Source organism: Scyliorhinus torazame, chromosome 2 (assembly GCF_047496885.1).
Source record: "Scyliorhinus torazame isolate Kashiwa2021f chromosome 2, sScyTor2.1, whole genome shotgun sequence".
In the NCBI taxonomy this organism is placed as follows: Eukaryota; Metazoa; Chordata; class Chondrichthyes; order Carcharhiniformes; family Scyliorhinidae; genus Scyliorhinus; species Scyliorhinus torazame.
Window position 1 is genome coordinate 119,022,628 of NC_092708.1, and position 15,307 is coordinate 119,037,934.

At 40.4% G+C, this 15,307-nt stretch overlaps 1 protein-coding gene and 1 long non-coding RNA gene across 4 annotated transcripts in view; one reads left to right on the forward strand and one right to left on the reverse strand.

Annotated features, from left to right (window-relative positions):
* metap1d (methionyl aminopeptidase type 1D (mitochondrial)) overlaps positions 1 to 15,307 on the forward strand; it is a 253,955-nt gene that overhangs the window by 113,539 nt on the left and 125,109 nt on the right. For both annotated transcript variants that reach the window (XM_072475958.1, XM_072475962.1), the window contains exons 2-6: positions 2,922 to 3,082; positions 4,156 to 4,305; positions 5,421 to 5,569; positions 9,491 to 9,533; positions 10,901 to 11,064. In XM_072475958.1, the coding sequence (XP_072332059.1) occupies positions 2,922 to 3,082; positions 4,156 to 4,305; positions 5,421 to 5,569; positions 9,491 to 9,533; positions 10,901 to 11,064 (667 nt within the window). The remainder of the gene's footprint in view (positions 1 to 2,921; positions 3,083 to 4,155; positions 4,306 to 5,420; positions 5,570 to 9,490; positions 9,534 to 10,900; positions 11,065 to 15,307) is intronic.
* The window catches only part of LOC140391449 (uncharacterized), a 147,486-nt gene continuing 133,421 nt past the window's right edge, over positions 1,243 to 15,307 (reverse strand). For both annotated transcript variants that reach the window (XR_011935081.1, XR_011935077.1), the window contains one exon: positions 1,243 to 4,318. This is a non-coding gene — a long non-coding RNA (uncharacterized lncRNA). The remainder of the gene's footprint in view (positions 4,319 to 15,307) is intronic.

Sequence of the window (15,307 nt, forward strand, 5' to 3'; positions counted from 1 at the left end):
TGGAAAACCTTCAGAAATGATCATCCAAGAAAAAATTAAATGTCACTTGAACAATTGTAAACTAATTAAGGAAACCCAGCATAGATTTGTTACATACACAGAAAATTGAAGCAGGGGGAGGCCATTTGGTCCTTCGATTCTGCTCCACCATTCATTATGATCATGGCTGATCATGAAATTCAATACCCTGATCCTGTCTCCTCCCCCACCCCTCAATCCCTTGATCCCTTTAGCCCCAAGTGCTATATCTAATTCCTCCTTGTTAAAGACCAAGGGTGGGATTATCCGTTGGCCGACACCGGAATCGGGAAACACTTTGAAGGCCCGTCTGCATTGCATATTTCAGCTGCTGCTCAGTAATTCTCCTCCTCGTCGACAGCTTCCATGCCCAGCTGAACAGTGCTTGGTGAGGGCTGTGCCTCTGACTTGGGATCTCCACTTTTGTCCCTCTTTCCAACGGATAATCACAGAATAATACAGCACAGAAGTGGCCCTTCAGCCCATCGTGTTTGCACCGAAGCATGAAAAACATTTGACCTGCCTACCTAATCCCATTTGCCAGCACTTGGCCCATAGTCTTGAATGTTATGATGTGCCAAGTGCTCATTCAGGTACTTTTTAAAGGAAGTGAGGCATTCTCGGGCAGTGCGTCCCAGGTTGTCACCACACTTTGGATGAAAAGGTTTTTCTAGATCCCCCCTAGACGTCATTCCCCTGATCTAGAACAGTGTTCCCTTGTAACTGACCCTTCAACTAAGGGGAACAACTGCTCCCAGTCCACCCTATCCATGCCCCCCATAATCTTGTACACCTCAATCTGGTCGTCCTTCAGTCTTCTCTGCTCCAGCGAAAGCGACCCAAGCATATCCAACCCCTCTTCATAACTTAAATGTTCCATCCCAGGCATGAATCCTGGTGAATCGCCTCTGCACTCCCTCCAGTAGAATTTTTATTGTATCGATTTTATAAAAAAAAAAAAAAAAAAAAAATTTGTTCATGGGATGTGGGTGTCGCTGGCTAGGCCGGCATTTATTGCCCATCCCAGAAGGTATTTAAGAATCAACCTGGAGAGTGGATCTGGAGTCACATATAGGCCAGACCAGGTAAGGACATTAGTGAAGCAGATAGATTTTTAAGCCAATCAACAATGGCTTCATGTCCAGCTTCGACTTTTAATTCCAGATTTTTATTGAATTAATCGGTATGTGAAAGGCAGTGAGAAAATGAATCCAATGGAGAAGGTTTTGATATAAGTGGTTTAATAGTCAGTTGAATGGTTCGAATACCACATATTTGTTATTCTACATGATGCATATTCAGCTGTTACTTAGCGTATTTATTTTCTTACTGTTCTCCACTTACTACACTGAAGGGAGCTGTGTGCTGAATGAAATACAAAGGCTGTCACAGAATTATATGACAGGTGCTTAAGTGTTATAAATATAGTATCCTTTGGCAGCTTGTAAATGTGGGCACCAAATGTTAATTTTCATATCAAATGTTTTGAGCTATATTTCAGATTAAAACATACTTGGGTGGTGTTTCTACTTTGGTTGCAGTTGGCGATCCAGGCCGAAATTACATCCCAAATTCACCTGGTTTTGAGAACCGTCTTTCTTTTACTCCGGTTTCCACTCAAATCAATTTGCATTTTGCCAATCATAAAATTTGCAATGAACCAGCAGAGCTATCAGCATTTTAGATTGTAATTTTAAAAAAAATTGCTGTAAAGAATATTCCTTGATACATTTACGATTGGTAACTTGGTACAATTTGATTCATACAACTAAAAATATTTTTTATGCAATTAACTCCATTCGTGTGCCTGGCCCACCACTGTGGAAAGTGACTTTATCGAAGTATAAGAGCGATTTGCTCATTAACTTAATATACAGTGGTGAGTTCCTCAGTGGAGTAATAATAATATATGTTTAAAATCCTTTTGAAGTACGCCTGTTGGTTTAATTGCAAAGAACCTGTTTCATCTGAAGAGCCTCTTCTAAGGGCTTCAAGCTGACACAATTAGCAGAAATTTGCGGTAGTGATTAATTTGGTGGGCGATGTGGCCAGTTTTCAGGGTGGAGCCAGCTTTTGGTACAATATATTAAAAACTAGTGCAAACTTGATTCACTTGGGATGTAATTTGCGCTTGTATTCCTTGACCTTTTCCCAGGTTCGGTCAATTTGGCATGGGGGGTGGGGAAGCAACACAGCTAATGAAAACTCCAGGCCTATATCTTATAAATCTACATTTATAGGAAACTTGAAAATCTGTACTCCCTGTGACAAAAACAAACTGGAAAGAAGATTTAGAATTCCAGGAAGTACATTTATTCTGCCTGGAGCAATTAGCTTGCTGACAAACATTGTACGTGATATTGGCTTCTTTCGAGAAGTAAAAAGAAATCAAAACGATTATTTTTGTCCAATGAAAATATGAAGCATGAAGGAAGGTAATACAAAAGGAACTGATTCCAGGACTATTCACATACAGATCAGTTAGAAAGTACATGGGTAAGAAAATATGATAATACAGACATGGATGTTAAGTCCGTTTTATTGAAAACTCAGTTATTCTTGTGAATAAACTACCAGTTCATTCCAGCACATTAATATAACCAGTTTAGAGCAGGACTTTTGTTTTATTTTCCAATTCTAAATTATTTAACCAATTGATTCAATAGGAGAGATCAGCTTTGATAGGTTTGTGTGCAATACAAGCACCAGCATTGATCTCGTGGACTGATTGGCCTGTTTCTGTGCTTTCATTGCTCTGAGTTGCTTTTCTTGAGAAACAAAGAGCTGCATAATGTTTTAGTATCATTGTTATGCATACTTTAAAAGAATACAATTTTTATTTAACTAGATGAAATATTCAAAAACAGTTGGCAATTGCAAGCAATCTGACTTTGTTTCCACAGGATGTGTGACTGCCTGCTGCAGAATTTCCTCTTCACAATTCACCACTGTTCACAAGCTCAAACCATTTGGGGTTCAGTTTATAAGATGTATCTTTTGGCAACGCACCTCCAACCGTGTTGTGCGTCCGGCTATTGTTGGACCATCTTACCCTGTACCCAAGGTACACTGTTATTGACTTACAGTATCATTCTTTCAACAAGACTTCCTGCTGATTTTTGTGATTACCTGTAAGAGAGGTTAAGGTGAAATGAGAGCTGTGACAAGTTCAGCAGAAATAATGAAGAAGACTCTAGATAATTGTGGATAAGGTCAAGAAAGGGTGCGGAGCTCCGATATTAGGCAGGAATAGTGGATTTCATATCATTTACAGGTTTTAAAGACAAGCTCATGGTGTAGTATAAAAGTTAATCAAAGTTGACTCATTATTAAATTTAATTCAGGCACTTAGTTATAGGAATGCAGATATGAATTAAATATGCACAATTTAAGCAGTTATTGAGAAAAAGATAAGCATATCTTTGCTATATTGGTCATAACAGCACACTTGCGGTTCAATAAACTTTTAAAATTAAGATTTGATCTACACCACATTATGAAAGGTTAGTTCTAACAAAGCTATCATGTTATAACTTTACTTTTCAAAATATTTTGGTGTATTTCTATGAACTTTGCATGTTTCTTTAATTGTCATTATGTTTACAGTAAGCAGCATTCACATTTAAGAAAGGCCCTGCTTTCAGTACAACTTGGACCTTTGAGCCAGAAAGCCAAAGCATTCTTTCTTGTTTAGGTATTTGCATTCTATGGATTAAATTGACAATGAGTAATTCATTTCACCAAAAGGAAATGTAGATTAAAAGAAGTTTGTGTGCTTCATCAAAATTGCTAAAGCTGGCACCAGTTTTGTTTTAGCTAGTAAACAAGCTTTTCCTTTTAAACAAAACTCAGTAATTTCAGTCTTGTTCAATCAGGGGCTACAAAACAGCAAGCTGTTATTCGTGTTAGTCCTTTGAGTTAACAGTGTTCCTAAGAACTTAGAAGTTGGCAATGTTAAGTTCAAAAGGGCATTTGAAGAAATATTGCAGCAGCCTTGGGGTTTGTCTGATGACTCAGGAAGGGTCGGCACTGTAACACTCAGGGCAAACTGCCATGAAGCAGGAGTCTCTTTTTGAGAAAATGATCCCATTGTCACGCTCCAGTTTTCTCATCTTCATTTTCAATCTTTTTTTCAAGCACATAAAGAAGCCAGACTATGTGACGACAGGCATTATACCAGACTGGGGAGACTACATCGAAATTAAAGCTGAAGATCAGATTCAGGGTCTTCGACAAGCCTGTCAGCTGGCTCGCCAGATCCTCCTCTTGGCTGGAAAGAGTTTAAAGGTAATGTTTGTTGCTGAAAAGGTTAAGTGAAAAGAACCATTTTAGCAATTTTGCCTGTGTCTTCATGTCTCTTTCTCGATCATTATTATAATTATGACAGTGAGATATTTTGACTTAACAAATTTGTTCTAATGTTTTAACCATTCATTTAATATGCAACTAAATTATTTTGAAAGGTTTTAAGTGACAAAACAAGTACAGACGTCACTAATAATGAAATAGTATTTCAGTAGTTTCTAGATGAACATCAAACTTTAACTAGCTTCATTTCTCTTACAAATATTTGGTTATAATGTACAAACACATTTTAAAAAGTTTTATAAAGAACATTGGTGCCTATTTCTTATTTTTCCTTTGAAATGATAAATAAATATTGTCAAATCAGAATTCATGTACAGTTTTTAAGCTTTTACAAGCCCAATAATTACTTCAGCATAATTCAAATTTAAGTGGAAAATCAAATTGTGGCACATTAAGCCATATAACACACACCTTCAGTTTCGTTACTTTGGGCAGATACTGTGTTCTAATCAGTATCAATAATTTAAAAACTATCTTCATCTGACTGCTTAACTAAAGATTTTTAGGTAGACAGAATAAAACTTCAAAGGGAAAAATGTTTACACCAAACCATACAAGAAACAGAGCAAGTTCTAAATTCAGCATTCTTAACTAAGTATATCTGTTTTCACAATACTATGGTCCAGTTTGAATTTAGTATTAATTCCATTGTAATATGATAAGTTTTAATATATTATAATGTCATAATAACTGTCAATATGTCATATATAACAAAGAAGCTTGGATTCTTCAATTCTGATTGCTTCTACATAATTTCAAACTGAAGCCAACATTGGTTTGCATGTCCACATTTCTAATTTGCTGTGCACAACTGAGTGAAATAAGATACTGAGTTTATTACTGTAGTAAGGTCTGCTGTATTTACCTCCTTTAAACCAGTCTACCTATGATAAAACCTACTTTAACAGGACAAAAAGAAGCTGTAGCTAAAACAGCTTTCGTATTTATCCTGACTTTAGCTACTAGAAGGCACATGTTAAAAAATGGAATATTAGTGGTAACATTTCTTCCATTGCAATACTTTTGCTTTTTAGGCTGGCGTGACAACTGAGCAGTTGGATTACATTGTTCATTGTGAAACGATCCGAAACAATGCATACCCATCACCACTGGGTTATGGAGGATTTCCAAAGTCTGTTTGCACTTCTGTGAACAATGTAGTATGTCATGGCATACCTGACAGGTATAGTTTATGATAATTTGGCCATTGAATCAATCTTATACTTTGATTTCCGAAAGCATTTGAGGCCTAAATGTTATATTCCTCATCACTATTAACTTGTAAATCACTGGCATATAAAAACCTTTGAAGCCTCAAAACATCCCTCCAAAAAACGGGAATCGATTTACATGGTGAGTATAAAAGTGAACCGCTGGTGTGGGTGTGGCTGATTGTCATCGGCATCCAATGCATGGAGTGGCTTAAACTCCCACATGTTTTTGAATCACAGCCTGTGACACCTGTTTGATCTCTTGCGCCGGATTATAAGATATCAGTATGTAAAACATGTATTTGTGGGATGGAAGATTGAGGTTGACTACTAACACAAGTACAGCATATCGTGGCTGAAAAGGGATCGACTTAAGCCAAGTATACAGAAACATGATTTTTGAGATTTGAAAAATGGGGTTGTTTTCGATGCCGGATTGCCTGATATGCCACAAATTGCGGTATTTCATTTTGTTACCGGAAAAGAAAATATGTACATAAAACAGTATTTGCAGAAAATACATCACAGGTGCGCCACTATCTATAAAGAGAAGAAGTAAGTTATTAGTTTACATGGAGACCATCTATTCTCCATGATATGGCAGCTTTAACATAAAAATATTTTGTTGCCACCCAAATGTTTGAGTGAAAATTCTCTACTTAAACATTAACCCTTTGGGCGAAATTCTCCCCAAACGGCGCGATGTCCGCCGACTGGCGCCCAAAACGGCGCCAATCAGACGGGCATCGCGCCGCCCCAAAGGTGCGGAATGCTCCGCATCTTTGGGGGCCGAGCCCCAACATTGAGGGGCTAGGCCGACGTCAGAGGGATTTCCGCCCCGCCAGCTGGCGGAAACGGCCTTTGTTGCCCCGCCAGCTGGCGCGGAAATGACATATCGGGGCGGCGCATGCGCGGGAGCGTCAGCGGCCGCTGACAGTTTCCTGCGCATGCGCAGTGGAGGGAGTCTCTTCCGCCTCCGCCATGGTGGAGACCGTGGCGGAGGCGGAAGGGAAAGAGTGCCCCCACGGCACAGGCCCGCCCGCGGATCAGTGGGCCCCGATCGCGGGCCAGGCCACCGTGGGGGCACCCCCCCGGGGCCAGATCGCCCCGCGCCCCCCCAGGACCCCGGAGCCCGCCCACGCCGCCTTGTCCCGCCGGTAAATAGGTACTTTAATTTACGCCGGCGGGACAGGCAATTTATCGGCGGGACTTCAGCCCATTCGGGCCGGAGAATCGAGCGGCGGGGCCCGCCAACCGGCGCGGCCCGATTCCCGCCCCCGCCGAATATCCGGTACCGGAGACTTCGGCAACCGGCAGGGGCGGGATTCACGGTAGCCTCCGGCGATTCTCCAACCCGGCGGGGGGTCGGAGAATGACGCCCTTTGTTTCTCTTTCAGGGCCTACTGCACTTGTTGTATGCATCCAGTATCTTCTCGGATATTTTTCTTATTTAAAATTTTTTTTTTTTTTTTTACATTTTCCTCCCTTCTCTCACCTCATAGTAATAGTTCACTTTGTGTGAGTGGGAGGTTGTGTGACTGGGTGGATAATGCCCCTGTCTCTGAGCCTGAAGCTCCGGGTACAATTTCCACTCCAGGTCTTGTAGCCGTGGACTGAGCATTCATGATGCGGTTTAACCCAGATTGATAATTGGCCTGATAATCCTTCCGATGCTCCCTTTGGGAAATTGTGGGAAAAAAAGTCTGACAATACAAAACAAACAAATTTTACGGGCTGGGGTAGGGGGCCTCATAGAGCCAGCAAGAGATCGGCCCGCCATCTTTAAAGGACGCCCCGATCAGCATAGTAGCCTAACAAGCCCCAACCCCCCATCACAAAGGTATTGTTGGGGGTGGGGGGGGGGGGGGGGGGTCCCACCACTCTCTAAGTTTTCACCGGCATTCCACCCCATCCTCTGTGATCAATCTCCACGCCCCCCCCCCCTCACCACCACACATCAATGAACCCCCGACCCCATGGGGCTCCTACTGGGGCCTGTCCCTGGCACTGTCCCCGACACAAGTTGGCACTGTGTGAACCTGTGCTGGGCATGTCCCTCTACCCTTCGGGCGCTATACTTAACCTCTGTGACCCTGGAAGGATCCCCCCCACTGCTTCTCATTTGGCCAAACCTGTTAAAACATTGCCGGAGTGAATATTCAGTGAGTGGGTTCATGTAGCGGGGGGCCCACTAATAACATTTAAAATCATTCAAATCTATTAAAATGAGGTTCACGATCATTGTGGCAATGAACCTCTTGACGTCGCCTGCGAGCAGTGAGGAAAATCGGCAAATTTGATCTCTCCGGCGAGAGTCGTGTTTCCTGATTCCCGTGGAATCTTCCACCCGTGCCGCTGATCCCGCGTAAGGCTCGTGGGGGCTCAAAATTGACCCCATTGTCTTTAGTGGGAAAGCGATGTGTCACAAGGATGGCTGTATTGGGTGACCAGTGGCAGGCTTGTGTGGAATGGGGCAATTATTAACAGGAGGTCATGTGATGAAATCTCCAGGAATGTATTCAAACTGAGTTGGTAACGCTCCCTGACTCTGAGTTCACATGCTTACAATCTGATGGACAGTGTATATATTATGAAAGCAAGAGACACTGAATGGACCAAAGGATCATTTCTTGTTTATCGTTGTTTGTATATTGCCCTGCAAACTCATATCTATATGGTCTTCCATGAGTTGGCGAGCAGTGTGGAATCACATAAAATATCTCAGTTCCCAGCTACCCTGTAGGGTTATTTCCTAATATAAAATTACTTCTCTCATGGTCTGCCTGAAACAGATTAAATCTGTTCACGTCTATTGACGACTAGAAAAAGTATGCCAGTAACCTGGCAGGATTAATGATTTGAAGCATTTCAAGACATAATATTGAGAATATTTTGTTACTACCCAAGTATTATAAATCTAATTCATCAAATAAAGTTTGTTTCCCTGGTAGAACTTAAATCTTCCTAATGCATATATGGCAGCGCTGTGGTCTTAAAATAAATTGTGAATATTGTCCTCTGCCATTGCTGATATGAACTGTGAACTTCAACTGTAAGGGCAATAGACTGAGAGTGGTTGCTTGATTTTAGCTTCTAATTTTTCAGTTTTGGAAGCTTTGTATGATTTTAATATATGTAAATTGGATGTTCAGCGGAATCATCAGGGCTATGTGCTGCTTGAGAGGAGGAAACACATAATTATAATTTTACTCAATTTTCAGTGTTTTGTCACCAAGCAGCACAGAATACAATATAAACTTATTGATAGTTTCTGCTATGTCAGAAATGTATTGTAATAATCTGAAAGGGGTTCTGAATAATCAGGATGATCAATGTTTGTGAAGGACTGCTTAACTTTCTATTAACTCCTTTCATTTCATTTATTCTTTAACTATAATGCAAGGCTCCAAAATGCAGATATAGGGCGGGATTCTCCTTCTGTACACAGCAGCGGGATTCTCCGGTTCCACTGCAGTGAATGGGAGATTTGTCTGAGCGCCAAATTCTCCCTCCTCGTGAGCAACGGTAGCTGGCAGACTCAACCGAGAATCCTGGTGGTAACGTTTTTAGTTAATATTTCAACTTTCTGCATTTTTCTTCAGTGCTATTATTTTCTTAAAGCTTAAAGCTTGATCAAACCTGTATTCAGGCTACTGAAAGTCCGAATGGAAATAATATGTACAACCATGCTTCAGAAAAGATGTTGCTTTAAAGAAGTACCAAAACAAGCCAGAGTTTGTATTGTTTTTGCATCACATGGCATTCCTGCAATTTCATGTAATTATTTGTTATAAATAATTGCTAGGCTATTCTGATCTATGACTATTAATCTGTTTATTATGCTGATTTGTAAGAAATTTTCTCTTATAGTTTCTTAATGTTTATCTTTGTAGTCAACCCCTTCAGAATGGAGACATTATCAACATCGATGTCACAGTGAGTATTTTGTCTGAAACTAATGAGGCTTTGATCAGCATTTTGATCCCCAGCAGCAACAGGAAAAACTCTGGATGAGAATGTGAAATGTACAGAAGGGCGTGTAATTCACTTCTGGTCAAGAAAGAACAGCTGCTTCCCCTTCCTCTTCCTTTTTGTTTATTCTTGTTCGAACCAGGTTTGCCTAGAATTTTGGTGAAGAAGTTAGATGCACTGAGATCAATGCAAGGCAGAGTGATATGTCATCTCAATCCTGCACATGTCGTCCCCTTGAGAAGGTGTAATTGTTATTGATCCACTGTGTAGTTAATGCAGAGCACTGCAGTGTTGGGAGGCTTCTTTGGATGAATGTGAGAGATGAGCTAATGTGCAGAAGCCTGGCATTTTTCCCTTCACCCTGCGGAGTTTGATCTTCCTGTTCCTGCTGATTCTGAGTGGGGTCTGTGATTATCATACTCTGTCATTATAGGCTTCAGTGACAGCCGTAGCTTGTATGTGTCAGTCTCCTAGGACAGTAATACTGTTGCTACCAATATCTTTCACGTCTATTAAAATCTGATTGAGGTATCCTGCTCCAAGTGTAATGTAATTATAATTAGTTGTAGATTGGACTCCAAGATAAACAAAAAAAATTCCAATGTTAACTTGGCCTTGTTGCATTTTTCGTTAGGTTAGAATAAACACATAGATGATAAATCTGCCCTGTTACATAACTTCATCTTACCTTTTTCATTTTCAGCAAGTTGTAAAATTAATTTTTAAAATAATATGAATGTAATTGTTCTGCATTCATACAGCTAAATGCATTTACATGACCGAAAATGAATTGATTCCCTTGGTTTCGCAATTATTTATCATTTACTATTATGGATACAAATACTTATGTTAGAAGCATCTTGGGTTAAATTATCTGAAGTTAAAAACTGTAAAAAAAAATTAAAAAAAAAATAATTTTTAAATCAAGATGCGATACAAAGTGTAATAAATAGTTCTATAGGGCATATATGTACAGAGAATAATTTCATTCCTGGGTTACATTTCTTATTTCTCATTATAATAATGCTCTGGATATCTCTATAAATCGTTGAGAACTGACCATAAAAGCAATAATTGAATCCCCTGTGAATTGGCGGGAGGAAAGAGTGGTGGGCAATGGGTAGAGATGGGACATAACATAACATAACTGGTTTTCTCTCTCTTGTAAATCTGACTGTGTCAATATTTGAATGGCGTTTCCTTCCTTCTTGAAAGTTATTACTTTGAGCCATGTTTAAATCCATCACTGTGTTCATCAATCCTTAAATGTTAATTTAAAAATAAATTATTAACAAGCCTATTTTGCTCAATATTATTTTTTTTGTTGAAAGGTGTATTTCAATGGATACCATGGTGACACCTCAGAAACATTCTTGGTTGGAAATGTGGATAAATCTGGGCAGAAGCTGGTGGAGGTTGCCAGAAGATGCAGAAATGAAGCAATTGCTGTTTGTCGGCCAGGAGCGCCACTGAATGTAATTGGAAATACAATCAGGTAAGTCTTGTACTGACAGGCATGGGGGAAATCTAATGGAACAGAGGTTATTGGTGGTGTGGAATAAAGTTGATAACATGTTTTATGACACGGGGTCATCATTTCGGTCTGATAGGAGTATTTGAACTGCCAGACAATAATGTTATTCCTTGAGCAAGGAAGATTACCTAAAGTGACTCAGTCTGTATAGCGAGAGTAGGAGGTATATAAGGTACCTTGCACTTACCTACTGTTTAGTTTTCAGTGCTTGTGTGTATATATTTTGTGCTTCTCCACTTTATACCAAAAAATCTCTGAAAAGACATCTATCTGGGTTCTATGTAAAGTCAAATAAAGCCTATAAGGTATATAATTTTTGAATATTACATTCTTACCATTTAATGAAGAGCAGCTACAAACATGAAATAAAAGAATCAAAATAGGAAATTATTTAAAACAAAATAATTTAGAATTGTATTATGAACCTCATCATTATTCTCGGAAAACTAGAAAATTTACAGCAGCATCAGTCATGTTAATTTGATTTTCATTTGTTCCAATAACAGTGTGATTGGGAATTTCATGTTGTTACAAATGAGTGTCTTGTATGGGTTTTGGTAGCATACAGTGGGTGTATGTTATTACAGTTATTAAAATTTAATCTGCCACAGCATCTGCTGGATCAAACCACTCCTGCGAGAAATAAATTTAGCCTATATAAAACTGTCCTCCGATAGAATAGAAATTAAATGCAAATGCAGCTTTATTTTACAAATTGGAAGAGTTAAAAGATAAAGCTACTTAGTGTCTTAGAACTCCCAGGGTTTAATGCATCTGCTGGTGGTGTTCTTACATTATATCTAACAAAATTTGTTCAGTGATAAAGGAAAAGAAAGCTCCAGAATTCTTATTCAAGCATTCTATCGAGCTCTGCATTCATGACTGTGTCTAAAGGGCATGTCAGTCTTTTGATTCACTTTGAGAGGTAATTATCCTTTTCCTGTCACGCAACAACAAATGATAGCTAACTGAGGCACATTTGCAGTAGTTGCATTCATCAATTGCTTTAAAAAAATTGAATTTAATTGTGTAACACAGCTGCATGTCAGCTTTTATCACATCTCTGTTGTACTGTGTCTGGTTCTCCTTCCCTCTGTATATCTATTTTCTTGTTCCATCTTGTTTTTCTCTCTCCAGCCCCTCTCCCCCTCCTTCCCTCTTCATCCCCCCTCTCCCTACTTTCCTGTTAAAGTAATTTTCCTTTGTGAGTCTCATTCTTGATCAAGTAAGGGTCTATGAATGGGCTAAATTATCACAATTACTCATATAATTGAACCTCCTTTGTACCAAGTGCAACTCCAGTAGCCTTTTATCCATCATGAAACTGCTTTCATTATATGGTTTTTCATATTCTCTGACACCATGCACACACAGAAGCAGGCGTGTAGATGAGATGTAGGGGGGGACATTGCAGATCAGCAAGGTCACAGTGGGAGTAATTAGCTGTGCTATGGAAAGAGCATCCAGCCTTTTCTGCAGTAGATGTACAATCCATGGCTTTCAGTCACAAAGAACTTACTAACAAATGGAGCTCCCGCCCATTGCTTTAAAAAAAAAAAAGATTTGTATCAACACTACAATTTTCCATCATTAAGACTAATAATGGAGAGCTCGGTATGCATCAAGGGAAACAAAAAAAAACCTCACATTCAAGTGGCTGCTGGGTGCCGACCTCCCTTCCCTTTTTGTCTGCAAGTTAACTCTTTACCATAAACCAGCATATACCACATTCAGATGCCCTCAAACTACAGTTGGCACCTTCTCTATTTCAAGTCGCTTGCTTTGAAATTGTGTTAATTTTCTATTCAGAGAAATGCATTTGGTCTCGCAATTGATTGTGAAATGGGCCCTAGTTGGGGTTTTTTTAAGTCACAAATAATGAGATAGCTTTTACTTATTCTGGGTGGCTGTTTTTGTTTTTGTCTTTGGCTTTTTGCAGTGAAGTATGGTATTGATTTATTCAGTAGGCAAAAAGACAACAAAATGAAAAATACTAACTACTGATTTTCTAACAATTGGAATAGCTTGTTATTATCTACACATTCACAGTTGGATGTTTTTGTTCTAGTATCTACTGTTGCAAAAGTGTTACAAAGTTATTACTACACTTTTAATTAAACTTCACCAAAATTGTAATTTCAAAGGGCAAGGCAAATAAATGTAAGCACTTCTTAAAATCATTCTTTAGAATCCCAATATATTTTAGAACGCCATTGCGCAATTGAGGATACATTAATTTGAAAAGTTTGAGGACATTGTATATTTAGACATGAGTAGCTTTTATTGAGTATTTAATGAAAATATAAGTTTTTACTGCAGCACAATGCTACCCCATGGTGTTTCTCTATGACATCATCGATGAAAGCATTATGGCTTCCAAATGAAATGAAATTGCGTATTGTCACAAGTAGGAGTCAAATTAAGTTACTGTGAAAAGCCCCTAGTCGCCACATTCCGGCGCCTGTTCGGGGAGGCTGGTACGGGAATTGAACCCGCGCTGCTGGCCTGCCTTGGTCTGCTTTAAAAGCCAGCTATTTAGCCCACTGTGCTAAACCAGCCCCTAAATCAGTGTGAAGGTGCCACCTTGTCATGCAGCAAACCACCAGTTCCCCAACCCCAAGACTGGCTTAACCAGCTTCCATTATGGCAGGTCACCATTGAGGTTTTTAAAAATAATTTACACGACAAAAATGCTTTTTTTTTGTAGATTTAATATGGTCTCTATTCAATTGTGTCACTGTGCTACCGGGCGGCACGCCCGGGATTAGCATTGTTGCTTCCCAGCGCCAGGGTCCCAGGTTTGATTCCTGGCTTGCGTCACTGTCTGTGCGGAGTCTGCACATTCTCCCCGTCCCCACAAATCCCGAAAGACGTGCTGTTAGGTGAATTGGACATTCTGAATTCTCCCTCGGTGTATCCGAACAGGTGCCAGAATGCGGCAACATGGGGATTTTCACAGTTACGTCATTGCAGTGTTAATGTAAGCGTATGCGTGACAATAATAAAGATAATGATAAATTGAGGAAATGAAAAAATAAACCGAAGAAATGGGACATAGGGCACAATCCAATGGCTACACTGTGCCTGAAAAGTAGCTGACCGTGGTGCAATGTGGCCAATAAAAGCCAGGAGACACTGCTCCAGGGATCTACCCGGCTTGCAACTTCTCGCGAGGTCTAATGTGATCTCGCAAGACATTGCGATGTAAATCTCGGCCATTGTGTCACTTTTTAGCAAATCTGCATGTTAAAACGAGACAGTTTGTCTCACTTTATTTGCAGATTCTGAGGTACCCGAGGCGAGAGATCAATCTCCTTCGCCTCGAAGACTTCAGGCGAGTGACGTTCATGACTGGTCTCCAGAAACAGGGACCAGATGGAATGGCACTCGTGGGGGGGTCTCCCACGGGATTGGAGGGTCCCAGGTGCATGCCCTTTGGGCAAGGTGGCAGCCTGGCAGTGCTGGTGCCACCTGGGCACTATAGCACTGCCAGACTGGCACTGCCAGTCTAGCACCCTGGGGACCCTTGGGGGTGGGGGCACCATGGAGATTGGGACGCCATTTAAAAATGGCATCCCGTTCTCTCACTACACTGAGGAGCTCCGGCATGTGGAGCTCCTCAGTGTAGAAAACGGGGCTATGTGCAGCCTTGGCCACACGTTCCCCGTTTAGGCCCCTTATCTAATGCGAGTGGTGTTTTCTAGCAATGTGTTTCTTGGCGCTACAAGTGCCGGGGGACACACTGCTAACTGCGCTCGCTCTGGAACTTTGTTTCCTTTTAGTAGAATTGCGCCCAACATGTTTGCTGAGGATTGGCACACAATGGTAGCCAAGTCAGAGGAGGAGGGAGTCAGCTGAGAAATGAAATGAAATGAAAATCGCTTATTGTCACAAGTAGGCTTCAATGAAGTTACTGTGAAAAGCCCCTAGTCGCCACATTCCGGCGCCTATTCGGGGAGGCTGGTACGGGAAATGGAGCAGACTTTAAATTATCCAACTGGGCCTTAAGAGAAATAAGGACTAATCTGTCCAGGAATATGGACAAGAGCATTTGAAAACTGCCCCTGTTTTTCTACTGTTGAAGTCTCGGATATGACAGCCAGGAAACACATGCCTATTGCGAACCGGAAGTGGGCCACCCACCGTATTGGTATAAACAAAAAAAAGCTCAAGCCTAAAATATTTTCTTTACATATGCAAATAA